Source organism: Nyctibius grandis, chromosome 13 (assembly GCF_013368605.1).
Source record: "Nyctibius grandis isolate bNycGra1 chromosome 13, bNycGra1.pri, whole genome shotgun sequence".
Classification (NCBI taxonomy): Eukaryota; Metazoa; Chordata; class Aves; order Nyctibiiformes; family Nyctibiidae; genus Nyctibius; species Nyctibius grandis.
The window spans coordinates 6,627,924-6,646,585 of record NC_090670.1 but is presented as its reverse complement, the minus strand read 5'-3'; the positions used below and the strand labels follow the sequence as shown (position 1 = coordinate 6,646,585).

Sequence of the window (18,662 nt, the reverse complement as noted above, 5' to 3'; positions counted from 1 at the left end):
AGCCTGAAGCAGCCCCAGGTCACCCCTTCTGATGCATACACACCAGGCTCAATGGCCGGGAAAACCTCCAAATCCACCCAAAATCTGGTGAAACCCACACTCAACTCAGGAGAGGCGGCGCAAGGGCCAAGCCCAGACCGATGGGCGCTGTGCCGAGCCCGGGCTCAGGTTCCCGCAGGCGGCTGGCCCTCTGCCCACGCAGCCGGCCGGGGTGCGGCCGGAGCCCCTCTGCCAGCACCGTGGGGACCCCCGAAGCAGTGCCAGCAGGGACCCGCAGCAGTCGTCTGGGTTTCCTTGGTGACTGTTGCCAGGTGAGAAACTCTAAGGCAGAATTTATTATCTTAGTGGATAACCAGAGATGTTCCTCACCGGAGCTGTTACTGGACCGTGCCCCGGCACCGTGCCGGGCTGGACCCTGTAGTGCTGCCGGTGCCAGCGGGACCCCCGAGGCAGGGCTGTGCCCGGGGCGCTGGGACTGCTCGGCCCCTGGCATCGCTTCCCGGAAGGCAGCACGTGTTTTGGGGCTATTTCTGCCTGCCGGAGTGTCGCAGGCGAGGGAAGGAGGCGAAACCACAGGGAGTGCGGAGAAGCGCAGATGGACAGGGGCTGGCGGGCTGCCCTGCCTTGGCTTCCCTAGACCCCGTGAGTACGCGCCCGTGCTGGCATCGGGCACGCCGGGACCCCCGCCTGGGACCCCCGGGCTGAGGAGCAGAGTTGGGGGGTGGCAGTGGCAGGGCTGGGGAGCTTGCACATGGGGAACGATGGCTTGAAAGGGAACGTAGCTGGGCAGCGCAGGGCTATAGGGGCTGCCTATAGCATTTACCAAGAGCCTTGAGCTGGGGTGGCACCAAAACCGAGGTGACGGCGAGGGTCAGAAAGTCCCGGCGGAAATACGTGAAAGCTGTCCTGCTTTGCTTGGGACCGCGTCAACCCTGCCCAAAAAGGCATCCGCCGGGGCGAGGACACGCACAGGCTTTGGGGAGGGACTCACCTCTCCACTTAACACCTTGGACGACAGCAGCAGCATGCCGAGGCGGTAGATATGCAAACAGCCGCATCGTCCCTTTAAATCCCAGCACGGCTCTGGTAGCTAATGATAACCCCGGATCGTACGAGCTCCTAAATCCCAAGAGCTAATTACAGGCGAAACGCCTCGTGGTCAGGCTGGAAGTGCAAGATAATTACAGCTTTGTGCCACGGAGACCTGTTGGTGATGAACTGGGGCACTGAGGATGTTTGCTGGCAGGCTGATGCGGCTGCAGGGGCACGAAGTGCCGTCGCGGAGACCACGGTGCAAACTGGCCACGCTCCCCGCAGCCGCATCAGCAACCATTTTCCAATCTATTTTGGGCAAGGGAGGTTGCTGTTCCAGGGCACTCTTTGCTCCCTGACTGCTGGTACCGGGAGCTGGTTGCTTGTCACCCAGTTTCTGGCGGGGTGCATCCCAGCCAGAGCACATGTGAATTCCCAGGAGAGGCTTTGGATTTCAGCGCGAGCTCTTTTGCCGGGGTTTGCTCTGCTCCCTGATGTGCAGGGAAGCTGCCAGCTTGCTCCTGCGCCATGCACAGAGCTCAGTGATACCCCTGCGATGGCTACAAGCCTTCCCTGGGGTCCTACAGTGGTTTTGCTGAGAGCATGACAGTGCTGCTGCTCTCCTGCAGCAAAGTGAGGGGGAAAGGAGAGTGTAAACCATCCCTCCTGGCTGCCAGGGTGCCCGGGCACGCGCAGAGGCATCCTGCCTGGGTTAGCACGCTGCCAGGGCTGTATACTCTTACAGCAGGTGGGGGATGGGGGAATCAGTTAATTGAAAGTCATTTTAACCCTTCCTGCCTGGTTTAGGGTTACAGCATCACCCGCTGCCTGAGCTGGGACTGTAGCCAAGGAGGCACGACTTCAAAATGTGTAATTATCGCAAAGACCTATAAATGCACCTGAAGAAGATGATAACTCTGTTTTCTCGTTAAACAGTTTAAGTCATGAGGTAGCAGTGGCATGGCCCATGATGGAGGAGCACCCCGGCTCTGGCAGCACGGAGCCTGGCAGTAGGCTCAGCACAGCCTCCAGCCTGCAGCGAGATTGAGAGGGATGAGGTCCTCAGGGCAGACACGGGTTTTTCTCCCAGCAGAATAAGGGAGTAAAGCTGGACGAGGAAACGGAGCAGCAAAAGCAGCCGCATGACGAAGCAAATGGAAAATAAATATTTCCCCAACCAGAAGCTATTCCGCAGACTGCTGGGGCAGGAAAAAATACAGCTGAGTTATTGAGAAAGCAATGCAGAATGCAAACAGTCTAGGCTGTGAAAACCAGTCATTTGCAAAGCTATTTCCAAACTAAGTAAAAAGTTCCCGGCTCACGGATCCCTGGGAACACCCCAGCCCTGCCGGCGCGGCACGGGTGTGCTGAGGGGACACAGCTACGTCCCCTGTTCACTGCATGTTGAGTTGGAAAACACTTTGTGATTTCCACTTCATCCCGCACACGGGGTCTTTTGGGGATCAACACGTCCCCACCATCGCTCCATGCGGCACCAGCTGAATGTTTCCTCCTCAGCACAAAGCGGGGAGGTTTCAGATCCAAAAGGTCATTGGGGGGGGTAAGCACGGCCGTCCCTGCACCCCGAGCAGCTGCCTCCGTCTCTATGTGCAGGGCTATATTTGGGAAGCCGGCAGCGAGCGCTTGGCATGTCCCAGCGAGTGCTCCGGGAGCGATGCCTGCTCCGGGTCCTAGTGCAGTGCCCAGCAGAGAGGAGAGGGCAGCTCTCGGGAGCGTGCCGGTAGCTCTCCCACCTGGGCTCTTTAAGGGCTCTGGCAGGAGCTCCCTGCCATGTTCAAACAGCTTTGCTCTTCTCCTTTTACAGGAGCCAAGCTGCCAGGCAGGCATGTGTAAAGCAGACGTGGCTATTTTCAGAGCGAGAGCTGGTGAGGGAGCCTGCTCCCACCCCTGGGCTCTCACACACAAATCCCTCGCTCCTCCGCAGACGTGCAAGGGGCTGGAAAAGCTGCCCAGCAAATCCCCCGTTCCACACGCCGGGCAGCCACCGCTGCCACGGCCCTGTGTTCCCAGTGCGTTGTGTGAACACTGGGATCAAGAAAATAATGAAGGCTGGGATTAGGAAAATAATGAAGCTGGGATGCTCTCCAGGCCGGGGCAGGCAGTTGTGGGAACAGGAGAGCTGACATCCGCATGCGGTGGCAGGACCCGGGCAGGCGGCTTGGGCATCCCTGGGTGGGGGGAGGCTCCTGAATGCAGGGACTGGGCAGCACTGTGCGATCCTTGGGCAGGGAAACCAGCATTTTCTTCTTCCATCTGCCTTTCTCTCCTGTTCCAGCTCCTGACAGTGAGGTCTGCAAAACACATGAGCTCCTAGGTGCTGCTGTTATATAAATAACCTGCCACCCACCTAAAACCCTTCACTTTCTCATGTGGTCCTGGAGAGACCAGCCCAGTACCCCTCTGGTTGGTGCCTTAGGTTATACCCTGATGGGCACTACCATGGCAGCTTCGCATCGCACTGGAGGTCACTTCACCCGTCCAGACTACAGCTCCACAGCCCAGGGGCTGCTCTGCCCCAGGGAGGGCTCAGAGTGAGGGCTGGCCAGCAGCTGCCCACTCTGCTGGCCCAGGATCCGGCCACTGCACATGGGAACACCTGAGTGGGTTGTCCCCAGAACCCGGACAGTCCCTCCAGTTTGCCGCAGCGCTGGCTCGGCCGGTGGCTCTGTGATGGGGGTGACACGGGGTGTCTGCTCAGCCCGAGCCGTGCTGGGTTCGCAGGCAGAGGTGAGGGCGTTGAGGCAGGCACGGGGAGCGGCGGGGACAGGATCGTTCGCCGGTGCTATCGGTGACACAGATCGCTTTTATGGGCTGCTGTTTACAGCGCTGAGCTGCGGACAGGTAGGGTTAGGCTCGGGGGGTGACTCAGTGCGAGCCAGAAAACAACAGCCCGCTGCCTCTCCTTGCCTGGGTCAGAGGTGGGACAGTCACCGGTGTGGGAAGTGCTGCGAGACTTCGTCCCTCCATTCCCCTGACAGCAGCTGGGGCTGCTGGACGCAGGACTGGAATTCTTGACTGCTTAAACAATTACTCTTAAGTATTTCATCATGAAGCAGGGGAAGATGAAATTAAAAATACAATGAGTCGGAGCCCAAGCGTTGCTCAGCCGAGGGCTTGGTGACCTGCCAGACTCCTGGGGGATGCTTTTAATTTGGATAAATGGAAGTTGCATAAACGGTATAAATTGCGCATTGCTCTTGCTGCTAATACAGAGGTGTGGGCGCAGTTGGCAGCGCTGCGCGATGCACCGTCACCGGCCGAGCGCCCAGCCAGGCTGCGTGCCGGGGCCGGCACAGCCACTGCCCGTGGGCAGCTCCCACCCTGGGGGTCCGCAGGAGCCACCCGGCTCCTCCGCTTGGATGCTGTTCCCTTCGCCCTCTGCCCTGCTAGGGTTTATTTTTGGAGAGGCTGTTTTCCAAAAACAGCTTGAAAATATGTAACTATCATACCAGAGCTGAGCGGTCACACGTAGGTCTCCCGTCCCCACCGGTCAGACCAGTCCCTATGAGCTCATGGTGTTTGTGGTTTCCCGAAGCAGCTGCTCAGCACTGGAAGGAAAAATGCTGAGCAGCTGCAGAGATCGGGATCGCTTCTGTGCGGGAGCTGCCATTGGGGCAGACGCAGCCTCCAAGGCCTCAGGCAGTTTTATTCCCAGCTCTGCCACTGATAAGCCTGATGGCCCTGGTAATGCTTCCAGCCCGGTAAAATGGGGTAAAATCTTGCGGGGTTTGGGAGGTTTCATGCTTTTGGCTTTCATGGGGCCAGGTGAGCAACGGACACAGCGTCCCTGCTTTAGTGTGGGCACCTCCCTGCGAGCTGGCCTGGCTGCAGAGGGAGGAACACAGAGCGCCTTTTAAAAGTTACCTAAGACCTCCCAGTCTGCCTAAACCAGGGAAAGCTGGCCAGCCTCAAACACTGCTTGCCTTGTCCCACCTCTCCCAGCCAGCCGGCGTGTGCCCAGGCTGGACTGGGTAACCCGGCAGGCAGCGTGCATTCGGGTGCTTCGCCGTGCCGGCAGCTGCCTGCGCTCGCACCGCCGCTCCTGGGGTCACAGCAGGCAGGGCCCGTGCTGGGGGCCACTACGTGTGCTGGGCAGAGCAGGGACCCCCATGGCCATCGACGCAGGGAGCAGCCCAGCCAGCCTTGTGTTCCCACCGCCGTGCTGGTGACAGAGGTGGGGAGCTGAGCTGGCCTCCCCGCTCCTGGACCTCGGAGGGGATGTGGGGCTGAGCAGTGGGTTCAATGATGTGAGGTCTGGCTCCGTCAGCAAGTCCATATACCCCCATCACGTTGAAGGTGGGTCCTTGAAGGTGATGGGAAAAGCATCCTGTTGCTTGGGCCAAGGTGGTCTTCACTACCTCTGACCCAGGTGCAGGAGCATCCAGGATGCAGAAGCCACATCTCGCCCGTAACACCCTACCCAAATGCTGAGGCCAGCCCTGCACACACATACCAGCCGCCCACCAGACCCGAAGGAGTGCTCCTGCTGCAGCTCGGCTTGCGAGATACCAAAATTCTCCCTGCCTTGGCAACACCCTTCCTCCCACACGCTGCCCCACAAAGCACAGGGCCATGGGCTGGTGGGTGCCCTGGCCCAGTCCCATGCACCCTTCCCTGGGTGCCCCTGGAGCTGGGTGGCATGGGTGCAGGCAGCGCTCTGGCAGAGGGCTGGTAAAAGCCACAGGCCTGGCTGGCACCCACACTGGCATCCCCTCCTGCCCCATGGCGGGACCCCACTGTCCCTGGGGCTGCCTAACACCTCCCCCCTGGGGGGGAACCCCCCCATGTTGCTGCACTTTGAGGTGCTTGTAGCTGTGAGGTCACAGTTGGGCCAGGACTTGGCAGAGGGGCCCTAGGGAGGACCCCCGAGGCTTGGGGGCACACAGGGTGGAGCATGGTGGCTGGCAGGGCTATGGCTGGAGGAGTGGGGGGTCCCAGGGTGGGTGTTGCAGGGGTTCCTGGGCTGGCAGAGGGGTCCTGGAGTGTGGGTCCGGGCCACGGTGGGGGTGTCCTGAGGCACAGGTTCCCAGCAGAGACGGGGAGTCCTGGGGTGGAGGGTCCTGGGCAAAGATGGGGGTGTCGGGGTAGGGGTGCAGGTGGGGGTGTCCCAGGGCCCCACGGCCGGTGGGGACCTGGGCACAGCAGCGGGGGGTGGCGGGGCCGGGGGGCACGGCGGGGATGCCTGGCCAGCGGACCCTGGGATGGGGGGGGCCCGGCAGGGTGTCCCGCCCCCCGTACCTGTAGGGGCGGGCCCGGAGCGCTGCCGGTGCGGCCGGTCCCCGCCCCGCCGGGGCACGGCACGGCTCGGCGGGGCCGGGCCAGGGCCGCCCGTCGGGGCGCCGTGCGGGGGGGCCGCCCCTCCCCGCCCCGCCCCGCAGCGCGGCTCCTCTCTCCGCTGCAGCCCGGGATGGCGCCGCGGCGGGGCTGAGCGGCCGGGCCGGGCCGGGATGGACGGCCCGAGCGGGGGCTGCCCGCCCGCCGCCGCCCCGTTGCGGGCGAAGCTGCCGCTCGGCATCGTCTTCTCGACGGCGCTTTTCTGCGGGGAGGGGGCGGTGGCCACCGTGCTCAGCGTCTCCTACGGCCGCTCCGACGATCGCTTCTGGCTGGCGCTCACCGTCTTCTTCATGCTCTGCCCCTCCGTCCTGGTGCAGCTCACGCTCATCTTCGTGCACCGCGACCTCAGCCGCGACCGCCCCCTCGTCCTGCTCATGCACCTGCTCCAGCTCGGGCCCGTCATCAGGTGAGCGCGGCGGGGGACGCGGGGACCCCCGGCGGGGGGCCGGTATGGGACACGGGGACCCCCGGCAGGGGACGAGAGGGGGCCGGTATGGGACAGGGGGACCCCCGGCAGGGGACGAGAGGGGGCCGGTATGGGACACGGGGACCCCCGCGGGGGACACGGGCACCGGGTGAGAGCAGGGACCGGGGGCCGGGCAGGGCAGGGTGCTGCGGGCTCTGCCTGTCAGCAGAAATCTGTCCGTGCAGCAAACCCCGGAGCTGCTCCTGCCGCCTCCGCGTCCCCCTCCTCCCCGGGGCCACCGCTGCTTCTGGCCCCCGGCCCGCGCGGGTCTGCTGCTTGGCCACCGCTCCCCAGGGGTGCCGCGGTCCTGCGGGGGGGGCTGCCTGCTGGACCCCTGCTCCGGGCAGGACTCGGCTCTCCCAGCCTGTTGCATCTCAGCATTCACGCACGGTTGCTTTCTGCAGTCAGCGTTTCCCTCTGCCTTGGGGTTTTGCCGTCATCTGGTTTAGACTGGGAGCATGGATGCTAATCCCAGTCTGGTGCTTGAGGGTGAATAGGAACAGGGGGGTCCTGCTCCCCAGAAAAGGTCCCCAGGCCTGGGACAGTGAGGGTTATGGGACACGGAGGAGAGGAGCTGGGTGCAGGAGCAGGGCTGGCATGGGAGCTGGGGGACCACCGGACCATGCTGGGGGGAGGAGGGTGATGGGGTGGATGTTGCACAAGCTGGAGAGGTGCTGCTCTCTCACTCCTAGGGAATGCTGCTGTGCCTCCCCGGGCTGCCGTCACCCTGGCCACCCTGCTCAGGGAGAGTGCACAGGGGTGCAGTGGTGGATGGCAGAGCCACCACCTCTGGGGGGCTCCTTCCCCGAGGACACGCCATCAGCCATGCTTCGGGGCACACTGTACCCGCAGAGCTGCAAGGCCCCCGCGGCCTGCATCGCGCTTCCTCCATCACCGGAAACAAACCGGGTGCCGGCGGCATCCTCGTCACCGCGGTGCATCTTCAGAGGCGGCTGGGGAGACTCCCTCCAGCACCGCCAGCCATGGGGAGGGCTGCCGGTCCCCCTCAGCCTGCACTGGCCCGTGGTGGGGTCACAGCCCTCACTGCACTGACTGTGGCTGGCTGAGATGGTCATGACTGTGCTTGGCTGCTTTGCAAGTGCCAGCAGAGCTGCTCGGGGGGGGCTGCTTCAGTGGGCTCCTTGGGCAGAAGATGGAGCCCAGCCTGCTGAGAAGGTCTGGCAGGGCACCGAGGCCAGCTGGGGCTGCCCTTCAAGCCAGGCCTTTTGGATGAATCCATTTTCTCGTTAGAGAAATGAGCCATGAGCGCTGGCCTGATCTCACAAGAGAATTTATCCAAAAACCTCATTCCATTCGAGTCTGCAACACAGCAACTTCTGCTGCCCTAATGAACGCTCATAAATAATTACGTCTCGTCGGTCCCAGAGCCAGCTCGGCCCCGGGCGGGAGCCAAGCCTGTCGGATGGGTCCTCTGCGGATGGGCTCTGGCCCGCGCATGCCCATCTCGTGGCTGTGCAGAGGGGCTGGGGGTCCCGCTGCCCACTGGCCCTGTGGTGGGGAGCAGCGTGGGAGAAACCCGCCTGCTGGCCCGCACGTGAGGGTGCCCCGCGGGGAAGGGGCTGCGGAAGCACCGTCTTATCTGTCCATGTCAGACCCGGCTTCGCCCTGCGCTCCCCTTCCTGCCGTCCCCACCAAGGAGGAAGCGTAGAAGCCTTCTGCTCAAGAGGAGAGATCAAAGACAATATCAGAAAGTTTCTCTTGCCTCTGCTTAGAGGAAGAGGAGCATTTTGTGCCAGTGGGGAAAACAGAGCCCGAGGGCTATTAACCCCTTCCTGCAGCTCCAGCTCCCAGCAGAGCTACAATTCCATACCCTCGATGCTGCACCTCTGTCTTCATTTAGCCCCCACCCAGGGTTAGACAGCAGCCTGTTGTTCTATCACCCAATGTCCCTTCACCAAGAAAGGGAATTGGGAAAAGGAGGGAGACTCGTGGGTTGAAATTTGAACAGATTTAATAAAATAAGGAAACCAATATCGATACTAATACAAAAGACATAAAGGTATACTTAGCTCATAGAGTGGCGACAAGTCGCTCCAGGGATCACAACCATTGAGAAGAGAGAAAGAATGGAGAGAAGAACAGAGCAAAGAGCCCCCACAGCCAGTAGCTTTCCCATTTATAGTGACCATGACATTAATGTTACAGAACACACCTGTGGGCCAGCCTGGGGCAGCTGCCCTGGCTTACTGCTAATGGCCTTGGTCACCACACCACAGCTGGCCACACACTGAAACAAAATGTAACAGAGAAGTGATTCTATACATTCTATCCCCACAAAACCAAGACAACCTCTTGTAGCAGTTGTTGTCCCCCTCGCTGGGGCAGTTGTTGTCCCCCTGCCCCACAGTCCTTGAGTGCTGGAGCAGAGGAGCAGCCGCCGGGCATCCCCGCCGTCCTGGTGTGACCTTGCCCTCATCCTGACATCCCAGGGCCAGGGACCGCCCACAGAGCTGCTGACCAGTTGCCCAAATCGGTTGGGCTGTGCCCAGCAGGAGCAGGGTCCGGCCAGTAGCAGGCGATGGTGGGGCTGGAGGTGCTGGGAGCAGGACCGGGCACAGCGGGGAGGCTGGTGGGGTGATGGCTGCCATGTCCCTGCAGGTGCATGGAGGCCCTGGTGGTGTACCGCTGGGTGGGGAAGGAGGAGGAGCCCTACGTCACCATCACCCGCAAGCGGCGGCTGCGGAAAGGCTACGAGTTGGAGATGGAGGAGGAGGTGGGCCACTCGGTGCGCCGGCTGGCCACCCACCGCAACGCCTTCAAGCGCATGGCAGTCATCCAGGCCTTCCTGGGCTCCACCCCGCAGCTCACCCTCCAGCTCTACATCAGCGTCCTGGAGAAGTACGTCCCTGCTGCCCGAGGTAAGAGTGCCTGGCACGTGGGCTCCCCCGGGGCCATGCAGGTGGGACCCCCCCAGCACATGGTGGCAGCTCCTTAGCCACGTGTGCCGGCTTGGCATCCGAATGAAGCTCCAGGGGCTCGCTGGGGACACAACTCCCACCAGCCTCTCCTAGGCATGGAGCACAACCCGCAGAGGTTGGGCACTCATTGTCCCCTGGTTTGCTTTTCCTACGCCCAGCGCCCTGCTTTCCAGCTTGTGGTGAGGCTGGGGACGGTGGGAAGAGCTGGCTGTGACCAAGGTGCCAGGCTCTGCTCCCAGCCCCGATGCTTGCAGGTGTCTGCCCTACGGAGCCGTGCCATCCACCCCGTGCCCTGTCCCATGAAGATGCTGTGCTGCTGCCCCAGGCTGCTCCAGTCTGCCTTAGTTACTGGCTTTTTCTGGCTAGCTACGGGCTCTGGCTTCCCCGTTGGATCTATTTCTGAGCCTCTCCCAATGGCCGGAGCTCCCAGCCCAGCGCTCCCAGGCTGGCTCCTGCTCCAGGGGTGTTTCTGTGCTCGGGGGCTGGATGTGCTGGAGCAAGCTTTGCCATCCCGCTCCGGCACGCTGACGAGCCGGGCGCGCAGGAGTGCTCCTGCACCTTCCTGGTCATAGCGCCTGGTGAGGGAGCTGCCCTCGCCGACCCGCTCTCCCGGCCATACTGGGAGCCCAGACCTTGCAGTCTGTGCCTGCAGCAGGCACATGAGAAGGGGAACATGGGGGGGGGTGCCCCACAGAAACCCCCTCCTTGGCCACAGCCCCCTGCGAGGGCGTTTTGGGGAGCAGGAGGATGAGCCCCAGCGCTCCTCCAGCAGCAGGTGTGGGAAGCGGATCCCAGTGACAGGTTTTGGGTGATGCCCTCGCAGCTCAGGTGTCTCAGCTCAGCCCCACAGCTCGCAGCCACCACCACTGGCACGGCACAACCGGGACCAGCCACGCGCTTCCCTTTTTCTCTGTCACGGTTTTCCCGGCTGTGCTGAATGCGGGCAGCTGCTCGTGTTCCCTACGAATGACCTTGGCTTTGCAGCCCCCAGACAAGGGTGGCTCTTGAGATGCTCCTGGGGTGAATGGTAGGCTACAGTGGTGCAGCTCTTGGTCCAGGTGAGAGCAGAGGGACGCTCGCAGCACAGACCGTGCCCTGCTCCCCCTTGAGCAGCATTTCTTGCCCAGGGCAGGGATGCTGGTGCCTGGTTCAAGCCCAGGAATGGCCTCAAGTTTGGCAAAAGCTGCTGGTTTATTGGTGTAGGGAGAAAATCTGGGAGAAAAGCCTCCTGCTGCCTGCAGCTCCCCTCAGAGCCAGCCCATCATGGGGTCTGTCACCACCAGCCATGAGCTGTTCCAGCAGTGCTCACACTGAGCCTCATGCTGCAAGCCCCGGTGCTTGGCACCGTGCACTTCGCACCCAGGGTTGGCACCCCATGCTTTGCACCGGGGGTTGGCACCGCATGCCTTGCACCCAGGGTTTGCACCCCATGTTTTGCACCCAGGGCACACAGCCCGGTCCCTGGCACTGCCTGACTGCCCTGCCCTCTCCCTCTGCAGCCATCCTCATGGGCATCTGCCTGATGTCGGTCACCTACGGGGCACTCGTCTGCAATATCCTGGCCATCCAGGTCAAGTACGATGACTACAAGGTCCAGCTGCGGCCACTGGCCTTCCTCTGCATCGTGCTGTGGCGCGTCCTGGAGATCTCCACCCGCGTGGCCGTCCTCGTGCTCTTCAGCACCGTCTTCAAGCACTGGATCATCCCCATCGCCCTGGTCAACCTGCTGGTGGTCTTCTTCTTGCCCTGGGTGCAGTTCTGGCGGAGCGGCACCCGCCTGCCCGACAACATCGAGAAGAACTTCAGCCGGGTGGGCACGGTGGTGGTGCTCTGCGCCTTCACCCTGCTCTACGCTGGCATCAACATGTTCTGCTGGTCGGCCGTGCAGCTCAAGCTGGCCGACCGGGACCTCATCGACAAGTCGCAGAACTGGGGCCGCGTGGTCGTGTACTACGTGGCCCGGCTGGCGGAGAACACGGCCCTCGTCATCCTCTGGTACTTCTTTAAGACAGATGTCTACGAGAACATCTGCACCCTGCTGCTGGTGGTGCAGCTGCTCCTCGGCTACTGCATGGGCATCTACTTCATGCTCCTCTTCTTCCAGTACCTGCACCCCTGCCGCCAGCTCTTCCAGCACAACGTCGCCGACTTCCTGCACTGCGTCTGCTGCCGCCGGCACCGGCCGGGGACCCCTCTGCGCCTCCAGGCACCCGACGAGCCTGGCGTGAGGCACAGCATCGTCTGAGGCACAGCCAGCACCTGGCTTGTGCAGCTGGATACGGACGTGGGGACGGGCAGCACCGGGCTGTGCTGGCAGCCGGAGGGGACTCATGGCACAGGCCGTGCCAGAGGCAGACGCTGCCTGGCCCTGCAGTGACAGCAGGTCCCGGTGTGTCCCCACAGTGACAGGGGGACAGGAGCGTGCCCAGGACCACACACATGGACACGAAGGACTTATGGGGTGCCAAAACCGCCTGCCGTGTGGTGCACAGCCCCGGGGGTGCCCCGACACCCCCCGCCTGCGCGCCGCGGCACACACGGTGACCTCGGGGCCACGGGTGCCGGTGGGACTGTTTTAAGCAGTAAAGAAACTTTGCTATGGCTGCGTGTCTGGGTGCTGGCGGGCGGCCGGTGACTCACGTGGAGGGTGGGGACCGTCCCGCCGGGGCTGGCACGGGCACGCACACCCGCTGGCCACGTAGCCCTCATGCTCACGGGCACCGAACCGGGGCTGCGCCAGCGGGAAGTGGGGACGGGGGCAGCCCCGCGATGGAGCCCGTACGGTGCAGGAGCACGGAGGGATGGGGGCCGGCCGCATCCTGCGTCTCCGTCAGCGGGGCCGTGGCTGCGGGCCAGGAGCAACGCGGCGTGCCAGCACGGAGCAATCCTGCCCAACCTGTTCCTCCAGGCTCGAGGCCCCAGCACGTTCTGGGCAGGAGCGCTGGGCTCCGTGGGGCTCAGACCCGGCAGCGGAAGGCAGGCAGGAAAGGAAGGGCGGCTGGCACAGCGGCGGGGATACTGCTGGCACCCGGGCATCCCGGCCCCAAACCAGGAGTGTGACCCCGTCCCCCAGCACCCATTTGTGGGATCAGCTCAGTTTGGAGGGTGCTGGGGGCCAGGCTGAGGGTGCTCAGCAGCCCTGGGGTGCCCACAGAGGTGCAGCACCGCTGGCACTCAGTCTCAGTTCACACACCCTGGAGTGGATCCCCGGGTCAGATCCTGGCACCGGCGCAGTGCTGTGCCCCCGGGGTGCTTCTCCTCCTTTGGTGGTTTTCTTGTCAAACAGGCAGGGGAGGCTGGCGTGGGAGGCTGGGGGGTGGCACATCGGCTGGGCCGGGCACAGGACGGACCCTCCCCGACTGCCTCCCACCAGGAAATTCCTACCTTAAAAAAACCCTCATTTTTTGTCCCCAAATATTGCAAAAACCCAAGAGGAGCAGCCCGATGCCCTGCAGCACCCAGCCGTGGGGCTGCAGGGGACCCCTCACTGGGGGGCTGTACCCAGCCAGTGCCGGGGACCAGTTTCGGGGCTGGCCGATGGGGTCAGCCCTGTTCCTGGAAGGTGGCCTTTGAAACCGCCCGGCATTTCCTCAAAGGCTTCTCAGGGGAAAGTCCCCGCAGTGCCGTTCCCGTGGCCGGGGCTGCCGCACCGCCTGCCCCCTCCATAAAACAGCGGGCAGGCAGGGACAGGCAGGGACAGGCAGCAGAGAGCAGGCACGGGGACATCACACCATGGGCAACTGGCTGGTCAACCACTGGTTCTCGGCTGCCGTCCTCGTGAGTGTGCAGGGCTGGGGGCTCTCGTCTGCCGGGAGGCGCTGGGGCGATGCGGGGGTTATGGGGGGCACGGTCTGGGCATGGCCCTGGGGGGCTCGCGGGGGAGATGGGGGCTGACGGGCTGTGCTGGGGTGGGCAAGCAACCTCACTGCTCGGGCAACCTGCAAAGCCTTGGCGGCCGGGGAGGGAGGGGGTTCGGAAAACGTAAGGAAAACACGACTCAAAGGAAAGGGGGATCCTGCTGGAAAAATTAAAACTGCCGCTGCTTGGCCGGGAGCCTCGCACGTGCCTCTTCTCCCCCCGCGAGAGCAGGAGGCTCCCGTGGGAGCCCGTGTCGGGGTGAGGAGCCCACCCCATGGGGACGATGTGCTGGTGCCGTGCTGTAGCATCCTGGTGTAACGGGGCTCGCCCGGCTGGCACCGCGCCGGCTACTGCGAATGGGTGGGAGAACGGGGGGGTTTCAGAAAGTTGGGTTATTTACATTTTTTAATTACTTTAAAAAAAAACCAAACAAATGCAAGGCAGAGTGGTGTTGGGAGCTCAGCAAAAAGCCAATGGCTGGGAGAGGGGCCAGCGTGGGGTGCAGTGGAGCTGGGCAGGGGCCGGCAGCGCGGGGGGCTGGGTGAGCCAGCTCCTGCAGAGCTTCCTTCCCCCCGAGCTTTCCCCACACAGCCCTGACCACCCCCCGGCCATGCAGGCACTGCCTGTGCCCGCCTGCCCTCCTTCCTGGTGAGGGGCGATGCACGGAGACGTGGGTGACACGGCGGTGACTTCGCGAGGCTCCCACGCCTCTGCCCACCTCCGACCCCGTGTCCCAGCCCCACGCGTGCTGCCGCAGCCGACGAGGGAGCAGGAGGGGACGTGCTGTCCTCGTGCCCTCCAGCTGCGCCCGCGCCGAGTGCTGCGGGGTGAGGGGGATCCCAGGCCGGGGTCTCTCACGAGGCTGTGGCTCTCCCCTGCAGGCAGCCTGGCTGGGCATCAACGTCTTCCTCTTCACCTACTACTTTCTGTTCTTTGACCAGGACGAGCAGTACTTCTACACCAGGGCCATCCTCGGGGTAAGGTGCTCCCCTGCGGCACGTGCCTGCCTGGGCCGTGTGCCCTCGGAGCCCTCCTGCAGTGTGGGGGGGGCTGCAGCACCCTATGCCCCTTCCTCGCCCTGGCCTCTGCCAGCCCACCATTGCTCCATCCCAGTCCCCAGCCTGGTGTTACTCCATGCTGGTCCCCATCTTGATCCCTGTCCCATCCCAGCCCAGCCCAGCGTCACTCCCTCCCAGTCCCCCTCCTCTCCTGGCTCAGCATCGCTCCCTCCCAGTACCCAGCTCAGCATCGCTCCCTCCCAGCTCAGCGTCACTTGGCCCCATCATGTCCCAGTCCCGGCACAGCACCAGGCTGGGCAGAGCCATGGGGGGCAGCATGGCCACAGGCAGACGTACCCCGTCTGCAGCACGGGACAGTGGTGCCCACCCCTTCCCCTCTCCCCAGTCCGCTTTGGCGTGGGCACGAGCATCGGCCAAGTGCCTCAACTTCAACAGCATGCTGATCCTGCTGCCCGTCTGCCGCAACCTCCTCTCCTTCCTCCGCGGGACCTGCTCGGTGAGTGCCCTACAGTGGCATGGCCAGCGCGGCCAGCGCCATCCCCGTCCCCGTCATCTCCACCTCCATCATCTCTATCTCCATCCCCACCCGCATCCCCATCTCCATCATCATCCCTGTCTCCATCTCCATCCCCATCTTCATCTCCATCCCCATCTCCACCCCCATCCCCGTCCCTGCCCCGACACCGCTGCCTCTCCCCGCAGTGCTGCAGGCGGACGCTGCGGAAGCAGCTGGACCACAACCTCACCTTCCACAAGCTGGTGGCCTATGCGCTGGCCCTGCTCACAGGTATTGCCCCGAACCGGGCTGGGGCATGGTGGGGACGGGGAGGTGGGCAGGCGGCTGACTGCCTGTCCCCTGCCCAGCCGTGCACACCATCGCCCACCTCTTCAACCTGGAGCGCTACAACCACAGCCAGCAAGCCACCGACCGCAGCCTCCCTGCCGTCCTCTCCAAGATGCACCTGCAGGGCAGCAACAAGTGGCTGAACCCCATCCACTCCAACCAGACGGTGAGCGCCGGCCCTGGCATCCAGCCCCTCCTCCACCGCCTGTCCCCTGCCTCCCTAAGCTGTCCTGCCGCCCCGCAGACCGTCGAGTACGTGGCCTTCACCACCATCCCGGGGCTGACGGGGGTCATCATCACGCTGGCGCTCATCCTCATGGTCACGTCCTCCACCGAGTTCATCCGCAGGAACTACTTCGAGCTCTTCTGGTACACGCACCACCTCTTCCTCATCTACTTCGCCGGCCTTGTCATCCACGGCATCGCGTAAGGCTCCTCACCGCTCCCCGACGGCAGGACAGCGAGGGGCAGTGGCCGCAGACCCTGATGGGGCAGCCCAGAGAGGGTCCAGCGGGGCTGTGGGCTCCCCGTTCCCAGGGCTGGCTAGCCCAGCCAGCCTCATGCCACGCGGCTCGGCCCCAGCCCGGGGGTCAGGAGCTGGCCCTGGGCTCACCCCTCTCCTCCCCGCAGTGGGCTGGTGCGTGGGCAGACAGCGGAGAGCATGGAGGAGGTGCACCCCCACCGCTGCGCCCACTACCTCACGCGCAAGGACGAGGACTGCAGCCACGGTTGCTGCAAAGACCCCGAGTTCGGGAGCATCCCCGCCGAGGTAGGGCAGCGGGGACGGGAAGGGAGAAGCCCTTCCCTTGCCCTTGGGGTGCTCCAGCCCTGGCCCTCCCCAACCCTTTGCTCTCCTCCATCCCCGCAGTCCTGGAAGTGGGTTCTGGCCCCCGTCCTCCTCTACGTCTTTGAGCGGATCCTGCGGATCTGGCGTGCGCGGCAGAAGGTGGTTGTCACCAAGGTGGGTGGTGCAGGAGCCTGTCCCTACTGCCAGCTACTGCCTTCGCAGCCACCGGTGCCGCAGCTCCTTGCTGGGGTGGCTGTGGGGAGGCGAGCAGGGGCCACTGCTGAAGCCCCTTGCTGAGGGACAGGAGCTGAGCCCCGTCCCTGCCCCACAGGTGGTCATGCACCCTGCCCGCGTGCTGGAGCTGCAGATGCAGAAGAAGGGCTTCCGCATGGAGGTGGGGCAGTACATCTTTGTCAACTGCCCCGCCATCTCCCTGCTGGAGTGGCACCCCTTCACCCTCACCTCGGCGCCCGAGGAGGACTTCTTCTCCATCCACATCCGGGCGGCCGGCGACTGGACGGAGCGTCTCATCGACACCTTCCAGCAGCAGAAGCCGGTGATGCCCAGGTAGGCTGGAGAGCACCCAAACGGACCATCGCAGGGATTTGGGGAGGCCGAACCTCTTACCCAGGCACTCCCTCGGCCAGGATCGAGGTGGATGGCCCTTTTGGCACAGCCAGTGAAGATGTGTTCCAGTACGAGGTGGCCATGCTGGTGGGAGCAGGCATCGGTGTCACCCCCTTCGCCTCCATCCTGAAGTCCATCTGGTACAAGTTCCAGCAGGCTGACCAGACCCTCAAGACTAGGAAGGTATGGGGTGTCCCATGGGACAAGGTATGGGTTTTTCCATGCTGGGCTTCCCAGTCCTTGACATGGCATCCTTCTACCCCTCCTGCTCTGCTCCACCTCGAGTCACCCCTCTCCCTCTGCATCCCAGATCTACTTCTACTGGCTCTGTCGGGACACGGGAGCCTTCGCCTGGTTCAACGACCTGCTTGCCTCGCTGGAGCAGAAGATGGCCGAGTCGGGCAAGGCAGACTTTCTCACCTACCGGCTCTTCCTCACCGGCTGGGACACCAGCATCGTGAGTCCATCATGGGCAGGCATGACTGCAAGGGGGAACACTGGGTGGCCAAGGCGGGCAGGAGAGGCAGGGCAAGCACGTCAACAGCTTGCAGGCAGGAAGTCCAGGAGCGGTGTTTGGTGGGCATCAGCAATGGATGCTCCTCCATGGTGCGGGACTGGAGGTTGGCTCACAGGTGGTGGCCGGGGTCCTCACCATCCCTGCTCTGCCCAGGCCAACAACGTGGCACTCCGCTTCGACACCGCTACGGACACGGTGACGGGCCTGAGGCACAAAACCATCTTTGGGCGGCCCATGTGGAACACTGAGTTTGCGGCGGTGGCTGCAGCCCACCCCAGGTGAGAGCCGGGCAGGGGGTTCGGGGTGCCGGAGCTGGGAGACACCCCCTCTTCCCTGGCACCAGCACCAGGCTGGGCAGCACTGGCTTTGGGAGGGGCGTGCTCATCCCCTGCAGGTTGCAGGGACCCCAAAAAGCTTTTAGATCACCTTTCCCTGAGCCACCTGCCCGGTGCTGACGTCCCCGTGCTCCGTGCAGGTCGGTGGTTGGCGTGTTCCTCTGCGGGCCGGGGGCCTTGGCAAAGAGTCTGCAGAAATCTTGCCACCAACACTCCAGCCTGGACCCCAGGAAGGTCAAATTCTACTTCAACAAGGAGAACTTCTAAGTGGCAGCCAGGCTGGGACCCCAGCGGGCAGGGGGACCCTGCCAGCCTCACCTCACCCCCCCAGGCCAGAGCATGGCCAGGGACAAGTGTCTGCTGAGTGCACGCACCGCAGCCAGGCACGACACGGCAAGGTACGCCTGCTCCATGAGGAACTCCACGTGCAAAGACTGCTGCCTTCTTGACCTGCTCTACACGGGGTCCTCATGGGGGGAACGGGCCTGCAGCTCCCCGTGGCCCCTCGTCGAGAAACCAGAGGCACGTGCAGTGGCTGGAGCAGCGGGGAGTGCCCAGCAGGCTGGGCAGCACCCCAGGACGGGGATGGGAGAGGGGCACGTGGAGCTGGCACCGGGGGCCAGACGTGCCCCTCTGCGTTTAAACAGGCCTCTGCACAACAGGGTAAATTAAACACACTCTCCTTTGCAAGCAACGCCTCCGTGGTGCCTCGGCCCGCGCAGGCACGAGGGGAGCCCACTCTGCCCCTCCTAGGGCTGCGCTAAAACAAGCCAGTTCCCAGCAAAGGCCCTGGGGCGCAGGGTGAGGGGCTCCCCCTCCGCGGGGGCTCGCAGACAGGAAAAAAAAACCCACCCTCCCAGAGCAGGTCGGTGTGGTAAGCGAT

The 18,662-nt window shown here is 63.6% G+C and overlaps 2 protein-coding genes across 5 annotated transcripts; both read left to right on the top strand.

Annotated features, from left to right (window-relative positions):
• The first annotated feature begins 511 nt into the window (after positions 1–511).
• XKRX (XK related X-linked) lies at positions 512–12,393 on the top strand. Its single transcript, XM_068412040.1, has 4 exons — positions 512–642; positions 6,455–6,793; positions 9,473–9,732; positions 11,292–12,393. The coding sequence occupies exons 2-4, from the start codon at positions 6,501–6,503 to the stop codon at positions 12,035–12,037; spliced, it is 1,299 nt and encodes a 432-aa protein (XP_068268141.1). The 5' UTR covers positions 512–642; positions 6,455–6,500; the 3' UTR covers positions 12,038–12,393.
• A 679-nt stretch (positions 12,394–13,072) lies between these two features.
• NOX1 (NADPH oxidase 1) lies at positions 13,073–18,046 on the top strand. 4 transcript variants are annotated; one of them, XM_068412002.1, is made up of 13 exons: positions 13,073–13,569; positions 14,532–14,627; positions 15,055–15,165; positions 15,372–15,456; positions 15,534–15,679; positions 15,758–15,939; positions 16,144–16,282; positions 16,382–16,474; positions 16,632–16,867; positions 16,948–17,110; positions 17,238–17,384; positions 17,598–17,722; positions 17,920–18,046. In XM_068412002.1, the coding sequence occupies exons 1-13, from the start codon at positions 13,525–13,527 to the stop codon at positions 18,044–18,046; spliced, it is 1,695 nt and encodes a 564-aa protein (XP_068268103.1). In that variant the 5' UTR covers positions 13,073–13,524. The 4 variants fall into 4 exon arrangements, with proteins under 4 accessions (XP_068268103.1, XP_068268104.1, XP_068268105.1 ...); XM_068412003.1 differs by having other exon boundaries at positions 13,073–13,573; positions 14,536–14,627; XM_068412004.1 differs by lacking the exon at positions 15,055–15,165 and having other exon boundaries at positions 13,073–13,573; positions 14,536–14,627.
• Positions 18,047–18,662: the final 616 nt, after the last annotated feature.